Source organism: Dreissena polymorpha, chromosome 13 (genome assembly GCF_020536995.1).
Source record: "Dreissena polymorpha isolate Duluth1 chromosome 13, UMN_Dpol_1.0, whole genome shotgun sequence".
Taxonomy (NCBI): domain Eukaryota; kingdom Metazoa; phylum Mollusca; class Bivalvia; order Myida; family Dreissenidae; genus Dreissena; species Dreissena polymorpha.
In genome coordinates, this window is record NC_068367.1 from 49,371,502 (window position 1) to 49,395,200 (window position 23,699).

General features: G+C 35.9%; 1 protein-coding gene and 1 long non-coding RNA gene across 6 annotated transcripts in view; both read left to right on the forward strand.

Annotated features, from left to right (window-relative positions):
* LOC127856118 (uncharacterized) overlaps positions 1–23,699 on the forward strand; it is a 55,937-nt gene that overhangs the window by 31,372 nt on the left and 866 nt on the right. For 2 of the 5 annotated variants that reach the window (XM_052392116.1, XM_052392118.1), the window contains 9 exons: positions 4,795–4,854; positions 7,994–8,053; positions 8,924–9,070; positions 12,279–12,304; positions 14,362–14,475; positions 19,972–20,066; positions 21,106–21,235; positions 21,659–21,864; positions 23,074–23,224. In XM_052392116.1, coding sequence (XP_052248076.1) covers positions 4,795–4,854; positions 7,994–8,053; positions 8,924–9,070; positions 12,279–12,304; positions 14,362–14,475; positions 19,972–20,066; positions 21,106–21,235; positions 21,659–21,864; positions 23,074–23,224 — 989 coding nt within the window. Of the gene's footprint in view, positions 1–3,680; positions 3,846–4,794; positions 4,855–7,993; positions 8,054–8,923; positions 9,071–12,278; positions 12,305–14,361; positions 14,476–19,971; positions 20,067–21,105; positions 21,236–21,658; positions 21,865–23,073; positions 23,229–23,699 lie in introns of all 5 variants that reach the window. The other 3 variants (XM_052392115.1, XM_052392114.1, XM_052392117.1) reach the window with 3 other exon arrangements.
* On the forward strand, positions 5–2,757 carry LOC127856127 (uncharacterized). Its single transcript, XR_008037859.1, has 2 exons — positions 5–1,956; positions 2,272–2,757. It is a non-coding gene; the product is annotated as an uncharacterized LOC127856127 (long non-coding RNA).

The window sequence follows — 23,699 nt, forward strand, 5'->3', positions numbered from 1 at the left end:
TCAGTAGAACTGGTGAACCGAAGGGGGCAGATGGAGACGGCGTATTTACAGTATAATAAGAATCGTACCAATGATAAAGTTTAGAATTAGCTACTGACTTAAATCTTTTATAAGTTAGTCTCCTTCAGGTATTATTAGCTTTTTTTCAGGAAGATGTAAATAAATTATGGCTATTTTTCTGAACAACAAAGTTTAAATTGAAACTTCCTGTAGAGAGACAAGATCCATATTTATTGAATTTTTGCTTAATTATGTTATAAATACATAGATAAATTAAATCACTATTTGTATTGCATTATGTTTTATATTCCATTACATTTCATGCCAAACATAAATTATTTACCATCTAACCATTTAGAATAAAAACAAACACATTTGTTTAGATGTCACAGGGCTCGACATTAAAGGTAGTCCGACTGTCCGGGACAACCAAAGTGTTAGTCTGGACAAGTTAATTAAGAATTTGCTAGTCCGACAGGACAAGTGGTCGTTATAATTTAATTACTTAGAACAAATGCCTTTAAATCCGTTATTTCTGTGGAGTAACCACCCTTTTTTTTAAAATATATATTTTGTTTACGTTTAAACGACAAAGCACGAGATATTCCGATAGTTCCATGGGATACTACACCGTACTGATTATAAGGGAAGCAACCCTGAACATTTTTTCTTTGCCAAGATAACAAGATTATTCTCCCTTGTAGTGAAAATGCATTTTACAACACCGGTACACATTGATCTTTAAGACAAATAAAGTAGTATGGTGGCAAAACACAAGTTTTTGTCAGTTATTTTGGCTTTGTATAATGTTTAAAAAATCAATAATATCCAGTTTTCCTGTTATCTTGTCAGTTCTTTTTATATTGAAATTTCCTAAAATTAAGTTAACATGTATTTTGAATGCTTTCAGTCTTTATGATTTGAGCATTTTGTATAATTTAATTATTTTGCAAATAACTGAGCAAAATAAGATATAATGGTCAGAACAAGTTGCTTTCTGGTCAGGACAAGTGAAGTTTTGGTCTACTTGTCCGACTGGACAAGTGGCTCCAAAAGTTAATGTCGAGCCCTGTGTCATGACAGGCAGGGTATTTTATTCAATTGGGCTTTCTACACATAAATGCAAATGTTAATGCTACTGACAACCGTATGTCTGCATTTCGCATCAGAGATCGACCTCAATGGCACCGCTTTATTGAAGAGTCGAGACGTCAGTAAACGTTGCGACATCCTTCCAATCAATATAGGAACTAAAACGATACTAAATCAAATGTAAAGGACAGGTGTTTACACGTATTTTTAAACCAGCACATTTGTGGCATGCGAATAGTTCAATATTATTTAACACATCAGGCGGTAAGCCTAAACTAAAAATCACTCAAGAGCACAATTTAACTACACCATTCAAAAGCGCAAGCCCATGGACACCATGGCCCGAACAACCCGCCCGACCCAGCCTATGCCCAAAGCGCACACAGGACGCCCCCAATGCCCATAAACCAGGCAAATCGCAAAAATTAAACACAGTGGAACATAAATTTGTAACAACCAGCTTCGATATTTGCAAGATTTATCCACCACCACCAATCAAGAGAAATGCACATGACTTCATGTACACCCCAAACAAAAATTGGTAGTAATGAACGATTCAGGTTTTACCGCGAGCGGGATACGCAACCCTACTGCCATTTTTCTTTTTCTTTCTTTTGTTAGCTCACCTGTCACGAAGTGACATGGTGAGCTTATGTGACCATGTGATTTCCGGCGTTCCTTGTGCGTGCGTGCGTGTGTGCGTGCGTCCGTCCGTCAACAATTTGTTTGTGTAGACAGTAGAGGTCACAGATTTCATCCAATCTTTATGAAATTTGGTCAGAATGTTTATCTTGATGAAATCTGGGTTGGGATTGTATTTGGGTCATCTGGGGTCAAAAACTAGGTCACTAGGTCACATAATAGGTCAAATAATATAAAAACTTCTGGTAGACAATAGAGGTCGCAGTTTTCATCCGATCTTAATGAAATTTGGTCAGAATGTTTATCTTGATAAAATCTAGGTTTGGATTGTATTTGGGTCATCTGGGGTCAAAAACTAGGTTACTATGTCAAATAATTGAAAATTCATCAACAATTTGTGTGAGTAGACAGTATAGGTCACAGTTTTCATCCAATGTTTATGAAATTTGGTCAGAATGTTAATCTTGTCAAAATCTGGGCTGGGATTGTATTTGGGTCATCTGGGATCAAAAACTAGATCACTAGGTCAAAAACAAGGTCAAATAATAGAAAAACCTTGTGTAGACAATAGAGGTTGCAGTTTTCATCCAATCTTTATGAAATTTGGTCAGAATGTTTATCTTGATGAAATCTGGCTTGGGAATGTATTTGGGTCATCTGGGCTCAAAAACTAGGTCACTAGGTCAAATAATAGAAAAACCTTGTGTAGACAAATGAGGTCGCAGTTTTCATCCAATCTTTATAAAATTTGGTCAGAATGTTTATCTTGATAACATCTGGGTTGGGATTGTATTTGGGTCATCTGAGGTAAAAAACAAGGTCACTAGGTCAAATAATAGAAAAACCGTCAACAATTTATTTGTGTAGACAGTAGAGGTCACAGTTTTCATCCAAACTTTATGAAATTTGGTCAGAATGTTTATCTTGATGAAATCTGGGTTAGGATTGTATTTGGGTCATCTGGGTCAAAAACTAGGTCATTAGGTCAAAAACTAGGTTACTAGGTGAAATAATAGAAAAACCTTGTATAGACAATAGAGGTTGCAGTTTTCATCCAATCTTTATGAAATGTGGTCAGAATGTTTATCTTGATGAAATCTGGGTTGGGATTGTTTTCGGGTCATCTTGGGTCAAAAACTAGGTCACTGGGTCAAATAATAGAAAAAACCTTGTGTAGACAATTGAGGTTACAGTTTTCATCCAATCTTCATGAAATCTGGTCAGAATGTTTGTCTTGATGAAATCTGGGTTGGGATTGTATTTGGGTCACCTGGGGTCAAAAACTAGGTCAATAGGTGAAATATCAGTAAAACCTTGTGTAGACAATAGAGGTCACAGTTTTCAGTTATCTTTATGAAAGTTGGTCAGAAGGTTTATCTTGATGAAAACTGGGTTGGGATTGTATTTGGTTATTTAGGTGAGCGATTCAGGGCCATCATGGCCCTCTTGTTTTTCTTTTAATGGCAGGGGGACATATGAGGACCCATGGCTCAAGACCTGTGTCAAGGCCTTCATCACCTTCCGAAACCTCTAATGTTAGAGAAATCTGCACATAATCAGCTTTTACTATATCGTAAACATTTAACTATTCCTTTATAAAACCACAGAACTGAGAAAAATTGAGTATAACACGTATACTGGTTAATGTCCGGAACAAATGCCCATCTTTATCTCAAGTCATTCGTCTGCTCTCATAAAACTCACTGAAACACATAAAAAATAATATTAACCTTTAAACAAACAGAGCATAAATATATAAAACGATTTTAATTACGTCCACGCTCTACCCTGCTTGCCTGTCGAGTGACCAAACCTACAAATATGTGCACGAGGAAATCTTTATTTCCGCACCATTGAACATGCACCAACTTCAAAACCTGTATAGCCAGTTTATTCAATCACACACCGATAATAAATACATTTATCACTTAAATGTGCTCATTCAGCTATTTTAGAGAAACAGGAAAGTGTCAGCATAGTAAAACCTATTGCGGAGCTTTTACGACGAGTGAAAAAACTAGAATACGCTGGGGAAGTTGCTCTTGAAAAAGAGATAGCCAAAAGTCGTCGAAGAACTGGTGTGACCTTACCACCATTGCCTTTCATTACTGGTAATAAATTGGTATTCCATGTGTTACAGTAAACTCTTTACCACTCAGATACGCATTTTGATGCGTTTGTAGTCTCTTAGAAAATCATATTAAATTTTAAACCTTTCTTGCTAGATTCAAGTTTTAAAGGTTTTATTCCCAATCCAAAGATACTAAGCAGAAAACGTGAAAAGACTGGGAGTTACTTGCTGGATGAATAAGCCATTTTTAGTGTGAGCAAATCAGCATGCGCTTAACTGCTTAACTATGCTATGGAAAGAAAACCACTGCCTGTTGCAGAGGACAGCAGTGGGTGTATACAGGGTCTCTGGTGTATATGACTAATAGTGTTTAACAGCTTTTAAGACAACATTGGCCAGTCAAGTGTTTATCATTGAAATCTGTACATATTGGCTGCTTTCAGGGAAAACGGGACTTAATGTATGTCAAATAAGATTAGCCTGTGCACACTGATTAGCATGTGCAATGCGCACAAACAAATCAAGGACGACGTTTCTGATTTTATAATGTTTTTCTTTTAATGAGAGTCTCTGGTACTGGGATGACAATTAATGGATATGCATTCAGCCCTGTTTTCCCAAAATGAAGCTTAAATTATATTTTTTATTAATGATTTAAAAAAACACGTCTGGACCTGTGCTTTAAGACACACTCTTTATAAATTTGAATGGGTTGTGATCATCTAAAACTTGCAAAATAAAAAGCTATAACATTATTGAAACTGAGTTGCATCTAAACTTATACAACAGCGAACACCTACAGTGCCTTCAGCGCTTTGATTTCCTTGGCTATTGAGTAGGAAAGGGTAAACAATTTGAAGTATTGTATTCAATTAAGCACCAATCAAGTTAATGCTCATTTGAGTATAAGAATGGTGGAATAAAACTGCCTGTATATAAAATTGATCAATTGGTCATAACTTATATGTTTGTTTCTCCTCTTATTTCAGAAAAGCCTCTACCAAAACCTGTTAAGAAAGAAGTTAGCATTATAGGGGAGATTAATCGGGGTATGTTTTTTCTTCAAGCTTATAATAAGTTGTCTTTTGATATTACCAGATGTATGAAGCCTTCATATCATAACATAAAACATAATAAATGTGTAGAACTGTGCACATGTTTGTCATTTATCTTAAGGATCTTAAATCCAGGGCAACTGATAATATATCATGTCAATTATTTTTACTACAAGCTTTTTTAAACAATTAGTTCTTGCCAGTCAAAACTATTTGTCAATAAGTTTTTGACAATTTGATAAAAACTTGACTACCGGTAATGTGTCCTGTTGAATATTGCAGGATCCAGCCCTATCCCATACTGTTTTAACATTACCTTACATACCAATGCTGATGCATTTGTAGTCTCTTAGAAAATCATATTAAATTTTAAACCTTTCTTGCTAGATTCAAGTTTTAATGGTTTTATTCCCAATCTAAAGATACTGAGCAGAAAACTTGAAAAGACTGGGAGTTACTTGCTGGATGAATAAGCCATTTTTTACTTTGCTATTGAGTAGGAAAGGGTGAACAATTTGAAGTTTTGTATTCAATTAAGCACCAATCAAGTTAATGCTCAGTTGAGTATAAGAATGGTGGAGTAAGACTGCTTGTATATAAAATTGGAAATGATTAAATTGTATCAGTGCTTAAGTCAGACATAGCTGGGTGGGGGGAGTTACATGACAGTTATTTTATTTTTGAGTCAATTCTTGTGACTTATTTATCAACGTGGCATACCAATATTATTCATTAAATTTTCTTCACATGCTCATTTAAACTTACATGCACATTGAAACAACAGAAAACAAATCTAAAAACATCCATTTGTATACATAGGTTGGAGTCATTAAGCATTTCTCTTGTCTGTCCATCAGTATGACAACAAGAAATGTTGTGTGATCAATACCTCTGACTGCTGGTTTGATGAAGCACAAACTGCATAACCCAGCAATTAGTTGAGTCGCGTTCTCAGAAAACTGGGCATAATGCATGTGCGTAAAGTGTCGTCCCAGATTAGCCTGTGCAGTCTGCACAGGCTAATCAGGGATGACACTTTCGGCCTAAACTTGATTTTGGTAAGGAGGGACTTCCTTGAAACTAAATATACCATAAAAGCGGAAAGTGGCGTCCCTGATTAGCCTGTGCGGACTGCACAGGCTAGCTAATCTGGGACGACACTTTACGCACATGCATTAAGCCCAGTTTTTTTCAGAACGCAACTCAATTTAAGGCAGAATTATGGACCTTTGTCTTTTTTGCGGCTCTAGAATATAGAGTACCAGAAATAGTGCAACCCAAATCCTAAATGAATTTGCTCAAACATTCATTGATAATGACTTTAATTGGCAGATAATTGCGTATGATGAAATTTGGCTGCAACCTGTTATGACATAAATATTTGCCCTTTGTCTTTTTATCCAATTTTGAACATCTCCAAACTTGGTGTGCTCCTCTCAAACAGATTTGCAGATTTTGCTAAAACTTTCACAACGAAGAATCTTTATATGAAGGTGATCAAAACGTAAGGAATTGCTGAATTGTGGCTCTAACCGATTTAGGCAGAATTATTACCTGTTATTAAATTTTCAGTAGTAGCAGTGTCAAGGTCAAACTGAGGTTAAAGGTCAAACTATCTGTACCCTATCTTGTTATTATTTGATTTTCAATTAAATGATAAAATAATTCTCGCAGGCTAAAGAAAAATGAACATGAGAAAATTCGTCATAACTTATTTGTTTGTTTCTCCTTTTATTTCAGAAAAGCACCTGTTAAGAAAGTAGTTCTTTAAACTTCACATGTGCATGCATCTCAGTGAGATCTACAATCAAACATGGTTTGAGGTCACTAAGTCAAAGGTCAAGGTCACTGTGACATTTACATTCAAAATATAACCTTGCTTCTAAAATAGCTGCTGTGCGGCTTCAAAGCGCAATAGGGGGCATTGTGTTTCACAAACACTGTTCTTGTTTCTTCAAACTTATAATCAGTTGTATTTTAATATTTCCAGATGTATGAAGCTTTCATACCATAACATAAAAACAAAATAAATGTGTAGAACAGTGCACATGTTTGTAATTTATCTTAAGGATTTTAAATCCAGGGCAACTGATAAGATTTCATGTCAATTATTTTTTTACTACAAGCTTTTTGTAACAATTAGTTTTTGACAATTTTATAAATCCTTGACTCATGTGTCCTGTTGAATATTGCATGATCCAGCCCTTTCCCATACTGTTTTAACATTACCTTCCATACTAAGGCTGCACTTAAGGCGCATTTCCAAACCCCCTCAATCAATGACAAGCTAGTGGAATATTTTCCACAATATGTTTTCTTTTTCATGAACGGAATCGCCACCATGTTTTGCGCCAAAAATTTAAGAGTCTATATACATGTATCACCACCAGCGCAATTAAAACTGAGAATATACTCTTCACAACGCCTTTTCCAGACGTTTCAGGTTGTGTAACGAATTGTAAAATATTGGGTGTGCACAGCCATAATGGAAGTTTCCTAGCCTGTCCGCGTTTAGCAGCCAACATTTTACATCATTTTTACAACGGAAGCAAATTTTTTATTAGACACCGGCCTGAACCTTTTGTCTATATAAACTTACTACAAATATTACGGCCGCACTAAAGGTCACAATATACTTTTTTTTATATCAAATTAGGTAAAGAGCGAAACAGTACAACTCATACGACTAAGAATCTATTGCAATTCGTTTTGCCATGTTCATAATCATTTTATCTATGATTGATTTTTTATTGTTATTTGTTTAATGTCAAATACAAATCGTAATAAGGATAAAACGATCCTTTTCTGTTGCCCTATAAACTATTAAATCTATCTAAATTATTTTAGCATAATTATTCTTCCTTAAATTTTGTGTTTTCAACTCTGCCACAACAACTTGACGGCTTTTGTTCAAATGTTAATAGCTTAAGAACCTTTTTTGTTGCCATTTTTTGCAGAATAATACAATTGTCCATTGCTATAACCCATTCTAAGAAGCCAGCTTATAGAAGTTGCACTGTCTGTCTGTGCACAGTTTTGTGTCTAAGCGATAATTTATATACAGCTATATGAACATTGAACATGAGGAAATTGATCTCTACTTTATTTGTTTGTTTTCTTCTCTTTTTTCCAGAAAACCCTGTACCAAAACCTGTTGAGAAAGGTGTTAGCTTTATAGGGAAACATAGCCGTGGTATGTTGTTCTTCAATCTTATAAGCATTTGTATTTTAATATTAACAGTTACATATCATAACATCTAAACATAACAAAGATGTAGAGCTGTGTACAAGTTGATTATTTATTTAAAGGATCTTATAGATGTTACTGAAAGAATTGTAATTTGCTTTTGGGAACAAAACTATTTCAGATAATGTTTAACGTAATCCCTGAAAACCAAACTTCAGAAAGTAGGCACAAGAAAATAATGCCAAATTTAATTCCCTAAATAAGAATTTAAGTCATAAAATGAATAGTTAATTGCATGTTAAACAAGTGTCAACAATCATGGCGAAGCACTACTTGTCACTACTAAATTGAACCACTTTGACAATAATCATATAATACTTAACCCATTTATGCCTAGTGTCTAGAAAAAAGGCCTTGGCAAACAGCGTAGACCCAAATGAGACACCGCATGATGCATCGTTTCATCAGGGTCTACGCTGTTTGCTTTAAGGAATTTCTGTAAAAAATATTCTAAATATAGAAATAAATATACTAGACATCCCTAATTTTAGAAATAAATCGATCCAATTTAGAATGATGGGAGAGTCCACTAGGCATAAATGTGTTATGTCTAACTCTTTCAGTGCGGGAACCGAATTTTGAAGGCCTTTGCAAACAGTTTGGATCCAGATGAGACGCCACATAATGTGGCGTCTCATCTGGATCCAAACTGTTTGCTGCTCTGATAGTATTCTTTGAAAAAAAATCGAAGAAAATGCTAATTTTAGAAATTCTGCAGACGACATTTTAGCAGACGACAAATTTCCCAGCATGCAAAGGGCTAAGTGAAGGTAACATTGTGTAAAATTACGACACTACATTTCTGCCTTGTGTCAGGGGCTGCATCTGAGTGGGTGGAGGTAGAGAGGGAAAAAAAGAACAGTGTTTCTTCTCCATGGGTGCAGGTAATGAGGGAAAAAGCCAATAACTCTCCTACAGGCACAGCAATCAAAACCAGTGAGGCAATCAAAACCAGTGAGACAGGTAAAAATATTATCACAGTGATGGTTTTTAGCATAGGTGCAACGCACCTATGCTTAAGGTATATACGACATTTCGAAAACTCACATCGATCGGTTGACCATTATGACGCCTTCCCTGATCAAAAATCAGACGAAATATCTATTTAATTTAGTATATGGTAATTCTTACAATTTTTTTTGGAAACGTTTTTCTAACGTTTTCTTCGAAGAATATTGCTGACACCCTTTTTAGTGAATTTATCTTAGACCGTTTTACGTGAAAAAACCTAAGAAACTAAAACAAATTTCGTTCGTAAAACAATTCTGTTCTTGTTGATAGTGACCTCACACCTAATTTCTATTTCCTTTGTTTACTGTTCTGTGAGAGGTCAAATGTTTACATAACTGAATTCATTAGGCCCTGGTTTAAGGATATGTAACATTTCATCAGTTAATTAAAAATAGAAATTAAAACATATTCTCAGCAGGAAGTGGGGCAAAAAGCACTTTTATTCTTTGAAAATGTGTACAAAATGGCGGAGTACGATGAATGTTTTCTGATTTATGACATGGATTCTGACCTGCCTTTCTATGGATTTGATGAAGTAGAGTTTGAAAGTAATAGAGATGTGTTAATTGAAGTTATAATGATTTAGAAATTAACGTTACGAGTAGAGCTAACGGTTTAAATGTGGCATCGGATTTAATGGATTCGCGCGAATTCTGGACGAGTGTTGTGTCTGTAAAATATTAAATGGAAAGCTGTAAATGTATCAAGTTGGAAAAGAAAACGGATGGTTGCATAATGGTATGCATGAAATAATGTAATTCTACGTATTTATTTTCATAGTTATGTCATTTTGTAACCATTCACATTCGTCACTATTTGGTATTCCCGTTTCTAAAAATAGAACATTTTGGTAACAGAGTGGGCGACTCGTGATGTCAGCAATCGTTAAGGTTACAATATACTAAATAATCGAGTCAATACTAAATAATCGAGTCATGAAGGGCTGTACTCTCTAAACAAATCATCATATTTTCCTTGAAGGCATGTTATACACTTTAGACTGTTGTTCTGGTTTTATGGTTTGGAGATATTGATAGGGTAAGCATCACTACTAAATCCCTGAAATAGGATAAAGTTGGAGATTAAAGTAAAAAATGGCACTCCCAAAAGGTTACAATCCACTAGAAAACGGCCGAAAAAAAGGCGCAAAAACAGTCGATTTTGATTTGAGTCGAATTTTTTTTTGGTTTGAACATGACATATCTTTTTTATTGCTTAAATCGATTCAGCGAAGAATGCCTGTCAAGAAAAGGTATGGTTATGGGGGTCTCTATGTGCAAAAGGTTGTATTTATTTTCGCTCAAAGTTGTCGCTTTTACATCGAAACATATAAGGAAACTATTTAGTATATTTTGACCTAAACATTTACTTCAGCAGCAACTTCCCTGTATCTTGCAACTATGCTTTCATCGGCGCTCTCGTTTTTTTTCGCAGCTGTCTTATTCCACTTTGGAATTGTTTCCTATTCAATAATTTGAAATCTCCTGCTTTTCTTCGGCGTAGCAGTTTAACATCACTTTTGACCTTAGATGGCCTTCATTCATGATAGGTCCCAAATGAATAAATCCGAATTGTGCATTGGCTAATATAACAAAAATCACCGTAAACATTGGATGCATATCATTTTAACTGAAATATGAATATATTGTAAATAACATGTAAATTACGATAAATTAAAAACTGTCATGATACAAAATAGCCTATAAACATAACATCAAAACGTTTCTCCTTAATTTACGAAGCAGTATAGCATTATTCACATGTCTCTACAATTAAATAAAGGTATTGTTTACATGCCGTAGTGGTCACACTAAACACTACAAAAACAGGCTAGATTGCACTTTACCGGTACGCTGTTGTTTACCAAAAATCAACAAAGCGGGGGTTTGGGGGCGGTAACCCCCGATACTAAGGAAATATATAGGTGTTGGAAATATATCTGTCTTTGATTTATTCTAATCCATTTTTGCGTGTATTAGTGTAAATATGTTTCTTTATACTTTGTTTTGTTCATTTTTTATATAAAGTTGTCTTTCTGCAAAAAATTCATATCACTATGATGCTTGCAATATTGAGTCTTTTTTGTTTACATTCTACTAACATCTTTACACATTATAACACATTAATGTTTATTTCATTCCAGCATTATGTTCATAGAATTTTAGTGGCGAATATATTTTCTTTTCCTATTGAAACTAATGAATTACTCGTTCAATTATGAAAACCTAGTCATTACAATACTTGACAATAAAACTTACAATTTCACCTCTTCTTGTTCTTCATTTGTTGATAGTTAATACAGTAATATATATTAACTTATAATCACTCACTACCTTCATTAAAATACATGGTCGCTTAATTCCATCTCCTTTCACTGGTCGCAAACATTACAGCATCAACGCTGTATATCTTTTTAAAGATATTTCTTGTTTGCAAATGAATTTAAATTTGAAAAAAAATCAACTTATAACACTGGAAAGTTTGAAGAGTATTAAAACTATTAAGGAAAAATTCGTTTCAAGTTAGGTCTATGAATATAATATACAATTAGCACGAATCAGATTTTTTCATTTCACAATATGTTAATGCACAATATTTTAAGTGTTGTTCTCTATTAAAAAGAATAGTAAACCAACCACAAAAATGTAATTTCTTATTTTTGGAGTATGATAATAGTATAAATTAGTATGGGATCATAATGTGTCATTCAAATTTATGGCAGCTCACTGAGTCTAGTTAGCTTTTCCTAGTTGTTGCTCAATACTATGCTAGATTTTTTTTGCATTTTACATATCTTCTAGAAATAAATGGGTCATGATATTTGAACTAGTAGCTGTGTTTGTATTATAAATGGGTCGTGATATTTGAACTAGAAACTGTGTTTGTATTATAAATGGGTCATGATATTTGAACTAGTAGCTGTGTTTGTATTTTAAATGGGTCATGATATTTGAACTAGTAGCTGTGTTTGTATTATAAATGGGTCATGATATTTGAACTAGTAGCTGTGTTTGTATTATAAATAGGTCATGATATTTGAACTAGAAACTGTGTTTGTATTATAAATGGGTCATGATATTTGAACTAGTAGCTGTGTTTTTAGTATACTATCTACAGATGTACACAGAAAATGCACACTAGATTTCTGTATATTCTTTAGGAAAAAATAAGACCTTGGGATTTTTTGTAAGTACTGTTGTAAAAGTTGGGCCATGCTCTGTGAAAAAGGGGTTTACAGCATGTGCTTAAAGAGGCATCCCAGATTAGTCTGGGCAGTCTGCACAGGCTAATCAGGGACAACACTTTCCGACTAAAACTGGGGTTTTCTAACAAGAGACTTTCTTAAAAAGAAACATACCATAAAAGCGGAAAGTGTCTCACCTGATAAGCCTGTGCAAACTGCACAGGCTAATCTGGGACGACACTTTATGCACATGTATTAAACCCCCTTTTCACAAAGCACGGCCCAGTTGAAAATTGTTTATTATGTCATGTTCTATTCTTAAGCAAGTCAATCTTAAATGTAGGCTATGTTTCTCACATTTATGTTGTATTTTTGTCAATTTTATGATTATAGTATCCATGTTAAATGTGGTCGCTTCAATTTAGATTTTGATAAATCATTTTAGTGTTGAATATTATAATTAAGAAATATTTATACCCCCAAAAGCGAAGTTTAGGGGGGTATAAAGGAGTGAGCTTGTCGGTCGGTCTGTCGGTCGGTCCGTATTAAATGTCCGCTCTCTAATTCAAGTAGTTTTAATAGATCTTCACCAAACTTGGTCAGATGTTGTATCTAGATGATGTCTAGGTCAAGTTTGAATATGGGTCATGCCGGGTCAAATACTAGGTCACGGAGTCACTTAGTTCCTTTTAAACATTGACCAAGGTGTCCACTCTCTAATTAAAGTATTTTCCATCCGATCTTCACCACACTTGGTCAGAAGTTGTATCTAGATGATGTGTAGGTCAAGTTCAAACATGGGCCATGCCGAGTCAAAAACTAGGTCACGGGATCACTAAGTGCGTTTTAAACATTGAGCATTGGTGTCCGCTGTTTTTTGTGAAGACAACATGCAAAATATTCTGTGTCAATGCGGCATGTGGGGGTATTTGTCACGTCTTTGACAAAGCTCTAGTTATTCTTTGTTGTTATAAGTCAATTAACAGCAGTTTGAAGTTCTGATACATAGCTACTTTACCAGAAATTCATGTATAGCTGTGCATAACAAGGACAAGGAGTCTTTTTTAACTTATGAATAAAGATTATAAGACATTTATTGTCCCCTTCCTGTTTCACCGGAGGGGACTTAAGGTTTGCGCTTTGTGCGTCCGTGAGTGTCTGTCTGTAACACTTTTCTGGATCCTGCGATAAGTTCTTCATACTTTTTCATGAAACTTGAAACATGGTCAGATGGAAATATGCAGATTATGCACGTCTTTTCATTTTGTTCCTACGTCAAGAATTCTGGTTGCTATGGCAACAAATTAAAAAATAATAATCTGACAATGGTGGAGCCGTCAGGGGACATATATTGCTTGGCAATAGTCTTGTTTTATTCTAACATGATTGTAGAAATGTTTGTGCAACTGAAAAAGGAACTATACTGTATTCTTATGTGCTCAGGTTCAGAACTTTATGTTGCATTGTTTATGACAAGATTCAAAACTGTGAAGGAGGCATGCTGTGGGACATCTGGGCTTAATGCTTGTGTTTAAAGTAGGGTCGCAGATAAACCTTTGCAGTCTGCACAGGCATATCTGTGCTGACACTTTCTGCCTAGATTTGATTTTCATTTAGAAGAGACTTACTTTAAACAAAACTTTTACATAAAAGGGGAAAGTGTCATCCCTTAAAATTTTGATCAATATAAACTTATAATTGTAAAAAAATTACCGTGTTTTAGAACTTTTCTTTTTTCGTAAATCGCAGTTGATGGTCCCTTTAAGAAAATTTATGCATATGTATAAAGCCTGGTTTTTCCAAGAGCATTGCTAATTTGTGTTCCTTGTTAACAGATGATTTAGCGTGTATCATGAAAGAATCTGAATTTAAATAAACATTAAGTCTTATCATCTGGTGTGATTTTTAAACTTTATGAATGTTAACTAAAAATAATAGTCCTATATTTAAATGTTGTTTTTATCTATTGTATAATTGCTAAATCCTTCTTAGTATGAAATATCATTGTTAGTGCCATCGATATTTTCAATGTCAGAAGTTTCATTTTCTATACAACCAGGTCTTTCAACACTGGTTCAACATACAAATGCAAGATGACCAGTTTAAGCTGATTGTGTTCATGGTGGTACTACTGCTTAACATCCTGGTTGTGATTGGAATGGTGATATGTAGGGTAAGTACAGCCTAGTGTGTTCATGGCGTTACTAATGCTTAACATCCTGGTTGTGATTGGAATGGTGATATGTAGGGTAAGTACAGCCTAGTGTGTTTATGGTGGTACTACTGCTTAACATCCTGGTTGTGATTGGAATGGTGATATGTAGGGTAAGTACAGCCTAGTGTGTTCATAGCATTACTACTGCTTAACATCCTGGTTGTGATTGGAATGGTGATATGTAGGGTAAGTACAGCCTAGTGTGTTCATGGTGTTACTACTGCTTAACATCCTGGTTGTGATTGGAATGGTGATATGTAGGGTAAGTACAGCCTAGTGTGTTCATGGTGGTACTACTGCTTAACATCCTGGTTGTGATTGGAATGGTGATATGTAGGGTAAGTACAGCCTAGTGTGTTCATGGCGGTACAATGTACTACTGCTTAACATCCTGGTTGTGATTGGAATGGTGAAATGTAGGGTTAGTACAGCATAGTGTGTTTATGGTGTTACTACTGCTTAACATCCTGGTTGTGATTGGAATGGTGATATGTAGGGTAAGTACAGCCTAGTGTGTTCATGGTGGTACTACTGCTTAACATCCTGGTTGTGATTGGAATGGTGATATGTAGGGTAAGTACAGCCTAGTGTGTTCATGGCGTTACTACTGCTTAACATTCTGGTTGTGATTGGAATGTTGATATGTAGGGTAAGTACAGCCTAGTGTGTTCATTGTGTTACTACTGCTTTCACCTAGTTGTGATTGGAATGGCGATATGTAAGGTAAGTACATTCTAGTGTGTTCATGGCAGTACTACTGCTTAACATCCTGATTGCGATTGGAATGGTTATATTTAGGTTAAGTACAGCCTTGTGTGTTCATGGTATTACTACTGCTTAACATCCTGGTTGCGATTGAAATGGTGATATGTAAGTACAGCCTAGTGTGTTCAAGGTGGAACTACTGCTTTACATCCTGGTTGCGATTGGAATGGCGATATGTAGGATAAGTACATCCTAGTGTGTTCATGGTTGTATTACTGCTTAACATCCTGGTTGTGATTGGAATGGTTATATGTAGGATAAGTACAGCCTGGTATGTTCATGGTGTTACTACTGCTTAACATCCTGGTTGTGATTGGAATGGTTATATTTAGGTTGAGTACAGCATAGTGTTTTCATGGTGTTACGATTGCTTTACATCCTCATTGCGATTGGAATGGTTATATTTAGGTTGAGTATAGCATAGTTTGTTCAGGGTGTTACGCCTGCTTAACATCCTGGTTGCGATTGGAATAGTGATATGTAGGGTAAGTACAGCCTAGTGTGTTCATGGTGGTACTACTGCTTAACATCCTGATTGACATTGGAATGGTGAAATGTAGGATAAGTACAGCCTAGTGTGTTCATGGCAGTACTACTGCTTAACATCCTGGTTGCGATTGGAATGGTTATATTTAGGTTGAGTACAGCATAGTGTGTTCATGGTGTTACTACTGCTTAAAATCCTAGTTGTGATTGGAATGGTGATATGTAGGGTAAGTACAGCCTAGTGTGTTCATGGTGTTACTACTGCTTAAAATCCTAGTTGTGATTGGAATGGTGATATATAGGGTTAGTACAGCCTAGTGTGTTCATGGCGTTACTACTGCTTAGCATCCTAGTTATCCCCACGTTTTTCGGAGAAAAAGTGGGGATATTGAGTGATGTGCGTCTGTCCGTCCATCCTGGCCACCTGCTCCTCCTACACTATTAGCACTAGAACCTTGAAACTTACATACATGGTAGCTATGAGCATATGTGCGACAGTGACAGTGCCAAAATTTTGATCTGACCCCTGGGTCAAAAGTTATGGGGATTGGGGCGGGCCCGGGTCAGAGATTTTCCCTTTTTTTATGCCCCCCGATATGGTGCATTGGCTATAACTTTTGCAATATTGATGATAGCAACTTGATATTTGGCATGCATGTGTATCTTATGGAGCTGCACATTTTGAGTGGTTAAAGGTTAAGGTCAAGGTCATCCTTCAAGGTCAAAGGTCAAAAAAACAAATCCAAGGGAAGTAATAAGCTTTTAAGGGAGGTAAGTAAATAACCTGCCAAATGATATAAAAAAAATAAATAAATCAAAGTGGCGCACAGAGTTACACAGTGGTGGCGCAGAGATGTATTTAGTATTCAATTGTTATTAACTCATCTTTTAAATGGTTTAGCTAAATCTAATGTTTATACAAGGGCTTATAAAATATTGGCACAAAGAGACACCTGTATATGAAAGAAGAGATAGAATGCAGTCAAGCATAAAAAGCATGAGAAACTCATGGAAGGGAGGCGGAAAACTACAACGGGCGAGGCATGGTATGGTATTGCGCAAGGGGGGGTTAGAGGGTTAGGGTAAGGGTCAGGGTTAGTGTTAGGGGTCGGGTTAGGGTTAGCCTAAACCCAACCCTAACCCGACCCCTAACCCTAACCCTTACCCTAACCCTTTTTTGGGGTTATCACCCCTGACCATGCCTCACCCGTTGTAGTTTTCCGCCTCCCCTCATGGAATGTAGCCTCAAAAACCTATAAAAGGGCTGAATCTTTCAATTTGTGCAATTACAATTTTAGACTCATTACTGAAAATCTGTTAAAGTGTGTGGGAAAAATGTGAGAAACAATTTAAAGCAAGATGGACTTTGAACAGGCACATCAAAGACAGACATCAAATTCAACATATTCATTGTTGTGTACAAGATTGCGATAGAAAATTTCTGAGAGGCTTATATTAAGTCAACCTTTTAACATCAAAACATAACTTTTCCAAAACAGTAGCAAGAAGATTGGCTATAAGAGAGCATGTTCAGTCATCTCATAAGTCTTTCCAATTAGGATGACATGTACATAATTGACTACAGTGAAGTTGATTCATTATTAGATTTGTTAGGAGAGCAGGATAAGGAGGAGAAATTAGGGTATAGATTTTCACTCATTTTTAACCAGGTTTTCCGAAGGAAAAAACTGGTTATTAGATTGGCGAATGCGGGCGGGCTGGCTGGCTGGCTGGCTGGCGGGCTGGCTGGCGGGCGGGCGGAACAAGCTTGTCCGGGCCATAACTATGTCGTTCATTGTCAGATTTTAAAATCATTTGGCACATTTGTTCACCATCATTGGACGGTGTGTTGCGCGAAATAATTACATCTATATCTCCAAGGTCAAGGTCACACTTTGAGTTCAAAGGTCAAAAATGGCCATAAATGAGCTTGTCCGAGCCATAACTATGTTGTTCATTGTCAGATTTTAAAATCATTTGGCACATTTGTTCACCATCATTGGACGGTGTGTCGCGCGAAATAATTACGTCGATATCTCCAAGGTCAAGGTCACACTTTGAGTTCAAAGGTCAAAAATGGCCATAAATGTCCCTTGAGATATAACCTTCATATTTGGTATGCATGTGTATATGGACAACGCCTTTCCATACGCACACAAATTTTGACCGTCCGTCCGTATGTCCGTGTGTCCGTTCGAAAACTTTAACGTTGCTCATAACTTTTGCAATATTGAAGATAGCAACTTGATATTTGCCATGCATGTGTATCTTATGAAGCTGCACATTTTTAGTGGTGAAAGGTCAAGGTCATCCTTCATGGTCAAAGGTCAAAAAAAAAAATTCATGTGCATATCTCCAATGTCAAGGTCGCCACGACTAAAAATAGATTTATTTTAAAACAAACTTACAAAGGGGGTTAATTTTCTTTGTTCATTTCAAAAGTTCAGTTTGAGTTGTCTCCCTTTATCAGATTTTTTTTCACAATGAAAACCTGGTTTTGTGACAATTTTGTCCCTTGTTTAGGTTATTTTACATTAACTTCTTCATTTGTACATTGAATTACTTCTAATTTATACTGAACACTGAATACGGTCAATCTCAACTATGCATGGCCCCATTACCAACCCTGGGGCGCCCCTGTGTCAAACATGCGGCGTGGGGATACGCCTCGGCCTTTGCCGCGCCATTTCTAGTTGTGATTGGAATGGTGATATTTAGACAATAACACACGGCAGAGCTGGGCCGGGCGTCTATAATCGGCTCGCTGCCGACATAACGGCCCGAGGGGGTAAAGGCCCGAGGGCCATTATTCGGCAAGGGCCGATTGTAGACGCCCGGCCCAGCTCTGTCGTGTGTTATCGTTTATATCACATATCATACTATTTTGGTCCTCCACGAACATTTATACAGAAACAGCTTTCCGTACTTTTATTTTCATTCAATTGATTGCGCAGTTTATGACGTACCTCATGTGACGTCATTTCAATGACGAAACTACCTAGACTAACAACAAATCGGACTTGGAGTGTTTTATTTAACAGTTAAATATTTTGTTAAGCATCGAACGATTAGTGTGTGTGTTTACGATGGATTAATGTAATATCATGAATGTGAATAACAGTGTTGGGATATAAAATTGGAATGAAACTGGTGAGACTGCATTTTTGATTTCGTTAAAATGTCGACTCGAATAACGCGATATTTTGTTGTTTGTTGAACAACTGATGGATTATGTCTAAATTTAAAATAAGCGTCAGTGAATGGTTCTTTAACTGTTTGAAGGAAATCGATGTTGAATTTAAAGGGTAATTTCTTTGATGAATACGTCCTTCCTTTGTCAGTCGATCAAAGAATGTCTATCCTCAAAGAATTGCCTGCTTACATCAAGTCCTTTTAAATGGAAAAGATGGATGGCGATGAAGAAATGTGTCCAGAATTTACTTCGTCATGGAAGCAAATTAAATTTTACGAAAATAACCATGGTTATAACACAACTTCGGTGAGTAGAACAATAACCAGTAGATGATGTTTTACTTCTTTATGGCTAAGACTGAATGTGGACGCCATATTGTTCAGTATTAGCCGCGCGATCCCATTCTTTTCTGATATGAAAAATCGGCCCGGCTAAGTGGGCTGATATGATTTATATCGGCCCACCGGATATGAATAACGGCCCGCTCGCGACGTCATTTTGTTACTATTTATAGTAACGATATGTGATATGTAGGGTTAGTACAGCCTAGTGTGTTCATGGGCGTTACTACTGCTTAACATCCTTGATGTCATTTGGATGGTGATATGTAGTTTAAGTACAACTGATTGTGTTTATGGTGTTACTCCTGATGGACATCCTGGTTATAATTTGAATGATGATATCTTGGATAAGAAGAGCTGTTGTGTTCATGGTGGTAATTCTCCTGAACATCCAGAAAATAGTGGAGTAACTGGCCTGCTGTTCAGGTTTTTGCTGCTTGCTGCTCATCAATACCTGAACGTTTGAAATAGTAAAGCCTTCAGAACTTAAATATATTAAGAAAGGTCTTGAATTGAAGTTGATGTTTTAAGGGACAATTAATGTGGTAAAGTGCATATCTAAATGGTAAAGAGTTATAACAAACATTGGTGAAGGAGTCTAGCATAAAGTGGAACTATAAGTTTGTTTGTCTTACTTTGAAACTTTTTTGATATCTTGTCATTCAACAGAATCCAAGCAAAGCACGGAAAGCAAAGGAGCCCAAACAGTGCGGAGATTTGGACTTGAGCACATATAGACCAAAGAAACCGGATGAGACACGCAAGTAAGTGAAAACTGTGAAAGTTTCAATTATCTATAATAACAAATATGAATTTCACTTTGTTTATGTCGCAGGCTTAAGTCTGGGCATGCGGTAATCTTTAGGTCATGGTTTTAAAATATTGTGTAGAACACTCACTTTGGTTTGAAACATGATGGGAGTTACTTATCTTTTTATGCTCCTACAAGCTGGTTGGCATTTATTTGGCAATGCTTTTTCCCATTCATACGTCTGCACATTCTGAAACTTGGTCCGAACTTTACTTTTTTATAATTTATCAAGAAATTGTATGATAACTTTAAACTTTAAAATGATCACCATGGAGACAGCATTAAGCACACTGTCTTAGAGTCATAGTATAAAGGTCAAGGTTTCATGTTAAAGTCAAATATGGCAATCATAGAGCTTGTCTGGCCTTTACATTAAAATTTATATCAGGCAATTTGATAATAACATTTGACAAATGCTCACTATGATATATGTGCTGCAAAGAAGGTGTGGTATATATAGATGCCCTTTTTCCGTCCATCTGTCCTTCATTCTGTCCATAACTTTGTCGTGTCTGCTCCATATCTCATATAGCTTTAAACAGAAATTCATTAAACTTGCCTTCAATGTACATACATTTAGACAATGTGCAAAAGGCATAATTCTTATATGCCATCTCAATGTCCATATTTTACTTCAAGGTCAAGGTTTAAGCCTCCATGGTCATGTCTGTTCAATATCTCCTATACCGTTTGAAAGGTTTTCAAAGCATATGGGCCATGCTCTGTGAAAAGGGGGTTTAATGCATGTGTGTAAAGTTATGTTCCAGATTAGCCTGTGCAGTCCACAAGTTAATGTAATTAAGATATTAAAAAGTTAACAAGTCAATCATGCGGACTGGAAAACAATGCCATCGCTTTATGGTCGAAATAATCTCTGTTGGGAATATAGTTATCTCATTGAGGTATTTAATGGCATAAATTACTTGAAACACCCTTGAACATGTCCCTTTAAAATTGTCACCAACTCATTTCATGTTGTATTTTCCTTTCAGGAATTTTTTTGAGAAACTAAACTGGCTTCCTAAATGGAAACAGCAATCTGGTATGCCTGGTATACCTTACCTTCCAATGGAAAATGGCAATGTGAATAGGCTATGGAAGCCTGAAGAAAAATATTCACAGGTAGAGGTACCCCTTTCCACTTGTTTACTGGCATATAAGGAATTTGGGTGTCACATTCATATGAAATATTTTCTTATTTTTCCAGAAAAAATGTGTATAAAATTCAAAAACATTTAATCAAAATTTATTATTTTCTATCCATGAAACTTATTTCAATGTGTTACATGTTTAAATAAGTAACATATTTATTGACATCTGACTTAAAATTCTAACTGACAATCAGAGTTCAGAGTTGAATTTCATGTCCCATTTTTGTTTCAATATTTAGTCTTATAAATAAAGCTTGTACTACTGTTTTCGTAGACCTTTCTTTTTCTTTTTTTTATTTTAGATATTTTTTTTTTGATAATGAAGTTGAGTTCCCTAGTGATTTTATAGATCTTTTTCTCTTGGAAAATTTAAACAGTGTGTTCTTTTTCATAGACATCATCCACCTTTTTGCCGGTACTACGTCCTCAAATGGTTCAGCCCTGCGACTCCCTCCAGAAGCACTACGAGACTCAAGAGGACTCCTATTTGGAACACACATATGAGGAACCCATGTCAGTGGCCCCTAGCCGACCTCCCTCGTGTAGGGAAACGGGCTTGCAGCATAGCTCATTGCAGGAACTTTCCTGCATGGCATGCAGGTGAGTGGAAATGCAAGGCATGGGTCTTATGTTGTTGAAGATATCAAACTCCAATATTTCTGATATATTCAGGTAAATTGTTTATATATTACACACTTTTGTTTAATTCTTATTCACAAGGTTTGGAAGGCTACATCAAACTGGTCACCCTTGAAAAGTTAAAATTGTCCAGTTTCAATGAAACTTTGTAACTAGCCAGATTGCATGGAGACCTAGTTTGATATTATATTTTAGGCTAATCTAGCAAAGGTCAAGGTTTATGTTACTGAAAGCATAAAGGAAGTTTCCTGAATAAAAAAAACTTGAATTAGGGTGGATGTTTGCACTGAAATTGTGTTTGTTGGTATCTCACATGCAAACCTAGCTGGTGAGTTCATATGGGGCCTGTCAGGTTTTAAGGTCAGCTAATTCTGAAAATAATGCTGAAAATAGAAAACCATTTTGTGCTCCAATTGACTTGAGTTTAGATGGAGGCGTACAGTAATTGAGCTTAAATGTGTAGGTAGATAGCTTACATTTATACCTAGTGTCGGAATCAATTTATACCTAGTGTGGGAATCAATTTTACGCCTGTTGGGTCAAGGTATAGGTCACTGTGACAATAAATATGGAAAAAAAGTTTTATTGAGCTTTAATTTAGAAAGTTGGTTACTTTCATGTAGCCCTTGTTTTTGGAACCAGTTGGAACGGTCTGTTCACTGTTCCTTAAAATTGAGGGGGAAAAAATTCTGCTTTATAAATTTTAATGTCGACCAAGATTGTGATTAAACAATTATGTTTATGAAAGTAAACATTCTGGCTTAACTGTGTTTCTCATATTCAATACGTTGTGTTATTGTCACTTGTCATTATTAGCTTTTTTTCTTGCTTGTCCAAGGGGCAGATAACCACACATCTAGGTCAGTTGGTATCGGACTCTCATTCTGAGGTTAATTTGTAATTCAAAATCCCGGTCCAGCTACATAACTTTGATGTTCTCATGGAAAATTTCTACACACAACCCCCCTATGTCATATGCAAGTTGGTCAGTTTTGGGTTACTGGCATTAGTATGTTTACTTGTTATATGTAAACTTGTAAGCTTAGATTAATAAACTTGCCTAAATAATATATATATGTGAGTTACATGGCAAACTTATCACTGTGATATAAATTAAATACTATTGGAAAAAAATATTAATGAAACTAACCAAATGCTGCTTACATACAGTTTTGAGACAGAGAGTGACGATTACTCGTCGCCCACTAAATATTTCCCGAGAAGCACAGAGGAACCTCACAATGTCTCGAGACACATGGAAGAACCTCGTACGGTCTCGTTTGCGCTGCCACAGGGTACCTACCTAACCATTCAGGATAGAGTGGGTACTGTCCATATTGTATATCATTACTATGTGCATGTATGCCACTGAATCTGACGATCTTTTGTCATCAATAAGGTCATTTTTTCCTATATGCTGATTTTAAATGCTTATCTGATTTTTGGTTTGTATTCAACCATGTGCATCGTAATAATGCCTTGTCTGTACTACTGCTTTTCACTGCTGGTCCAATTAAGTAGTATTTAGATAGCCATGTATGTTTTATTTTCTGTTAATGAAACCAACATAAGTATTTGAACGTTTAATGTTTAACATAAAATCATAAAACAGGACATAGTCACAGCAAAAATGGATCAGACATAAGCCAGTAAAGCTGTACAATACGTTTCCAGATTTGTCATGATTTAATTGGACATTTTGTTTATCACAGCACATAATATTGCTATTGTTTCCATGGCATGCATGTGTTTGATAGCTTGTCATGCTTGCGTCTTATTGGACAACATCATTATGT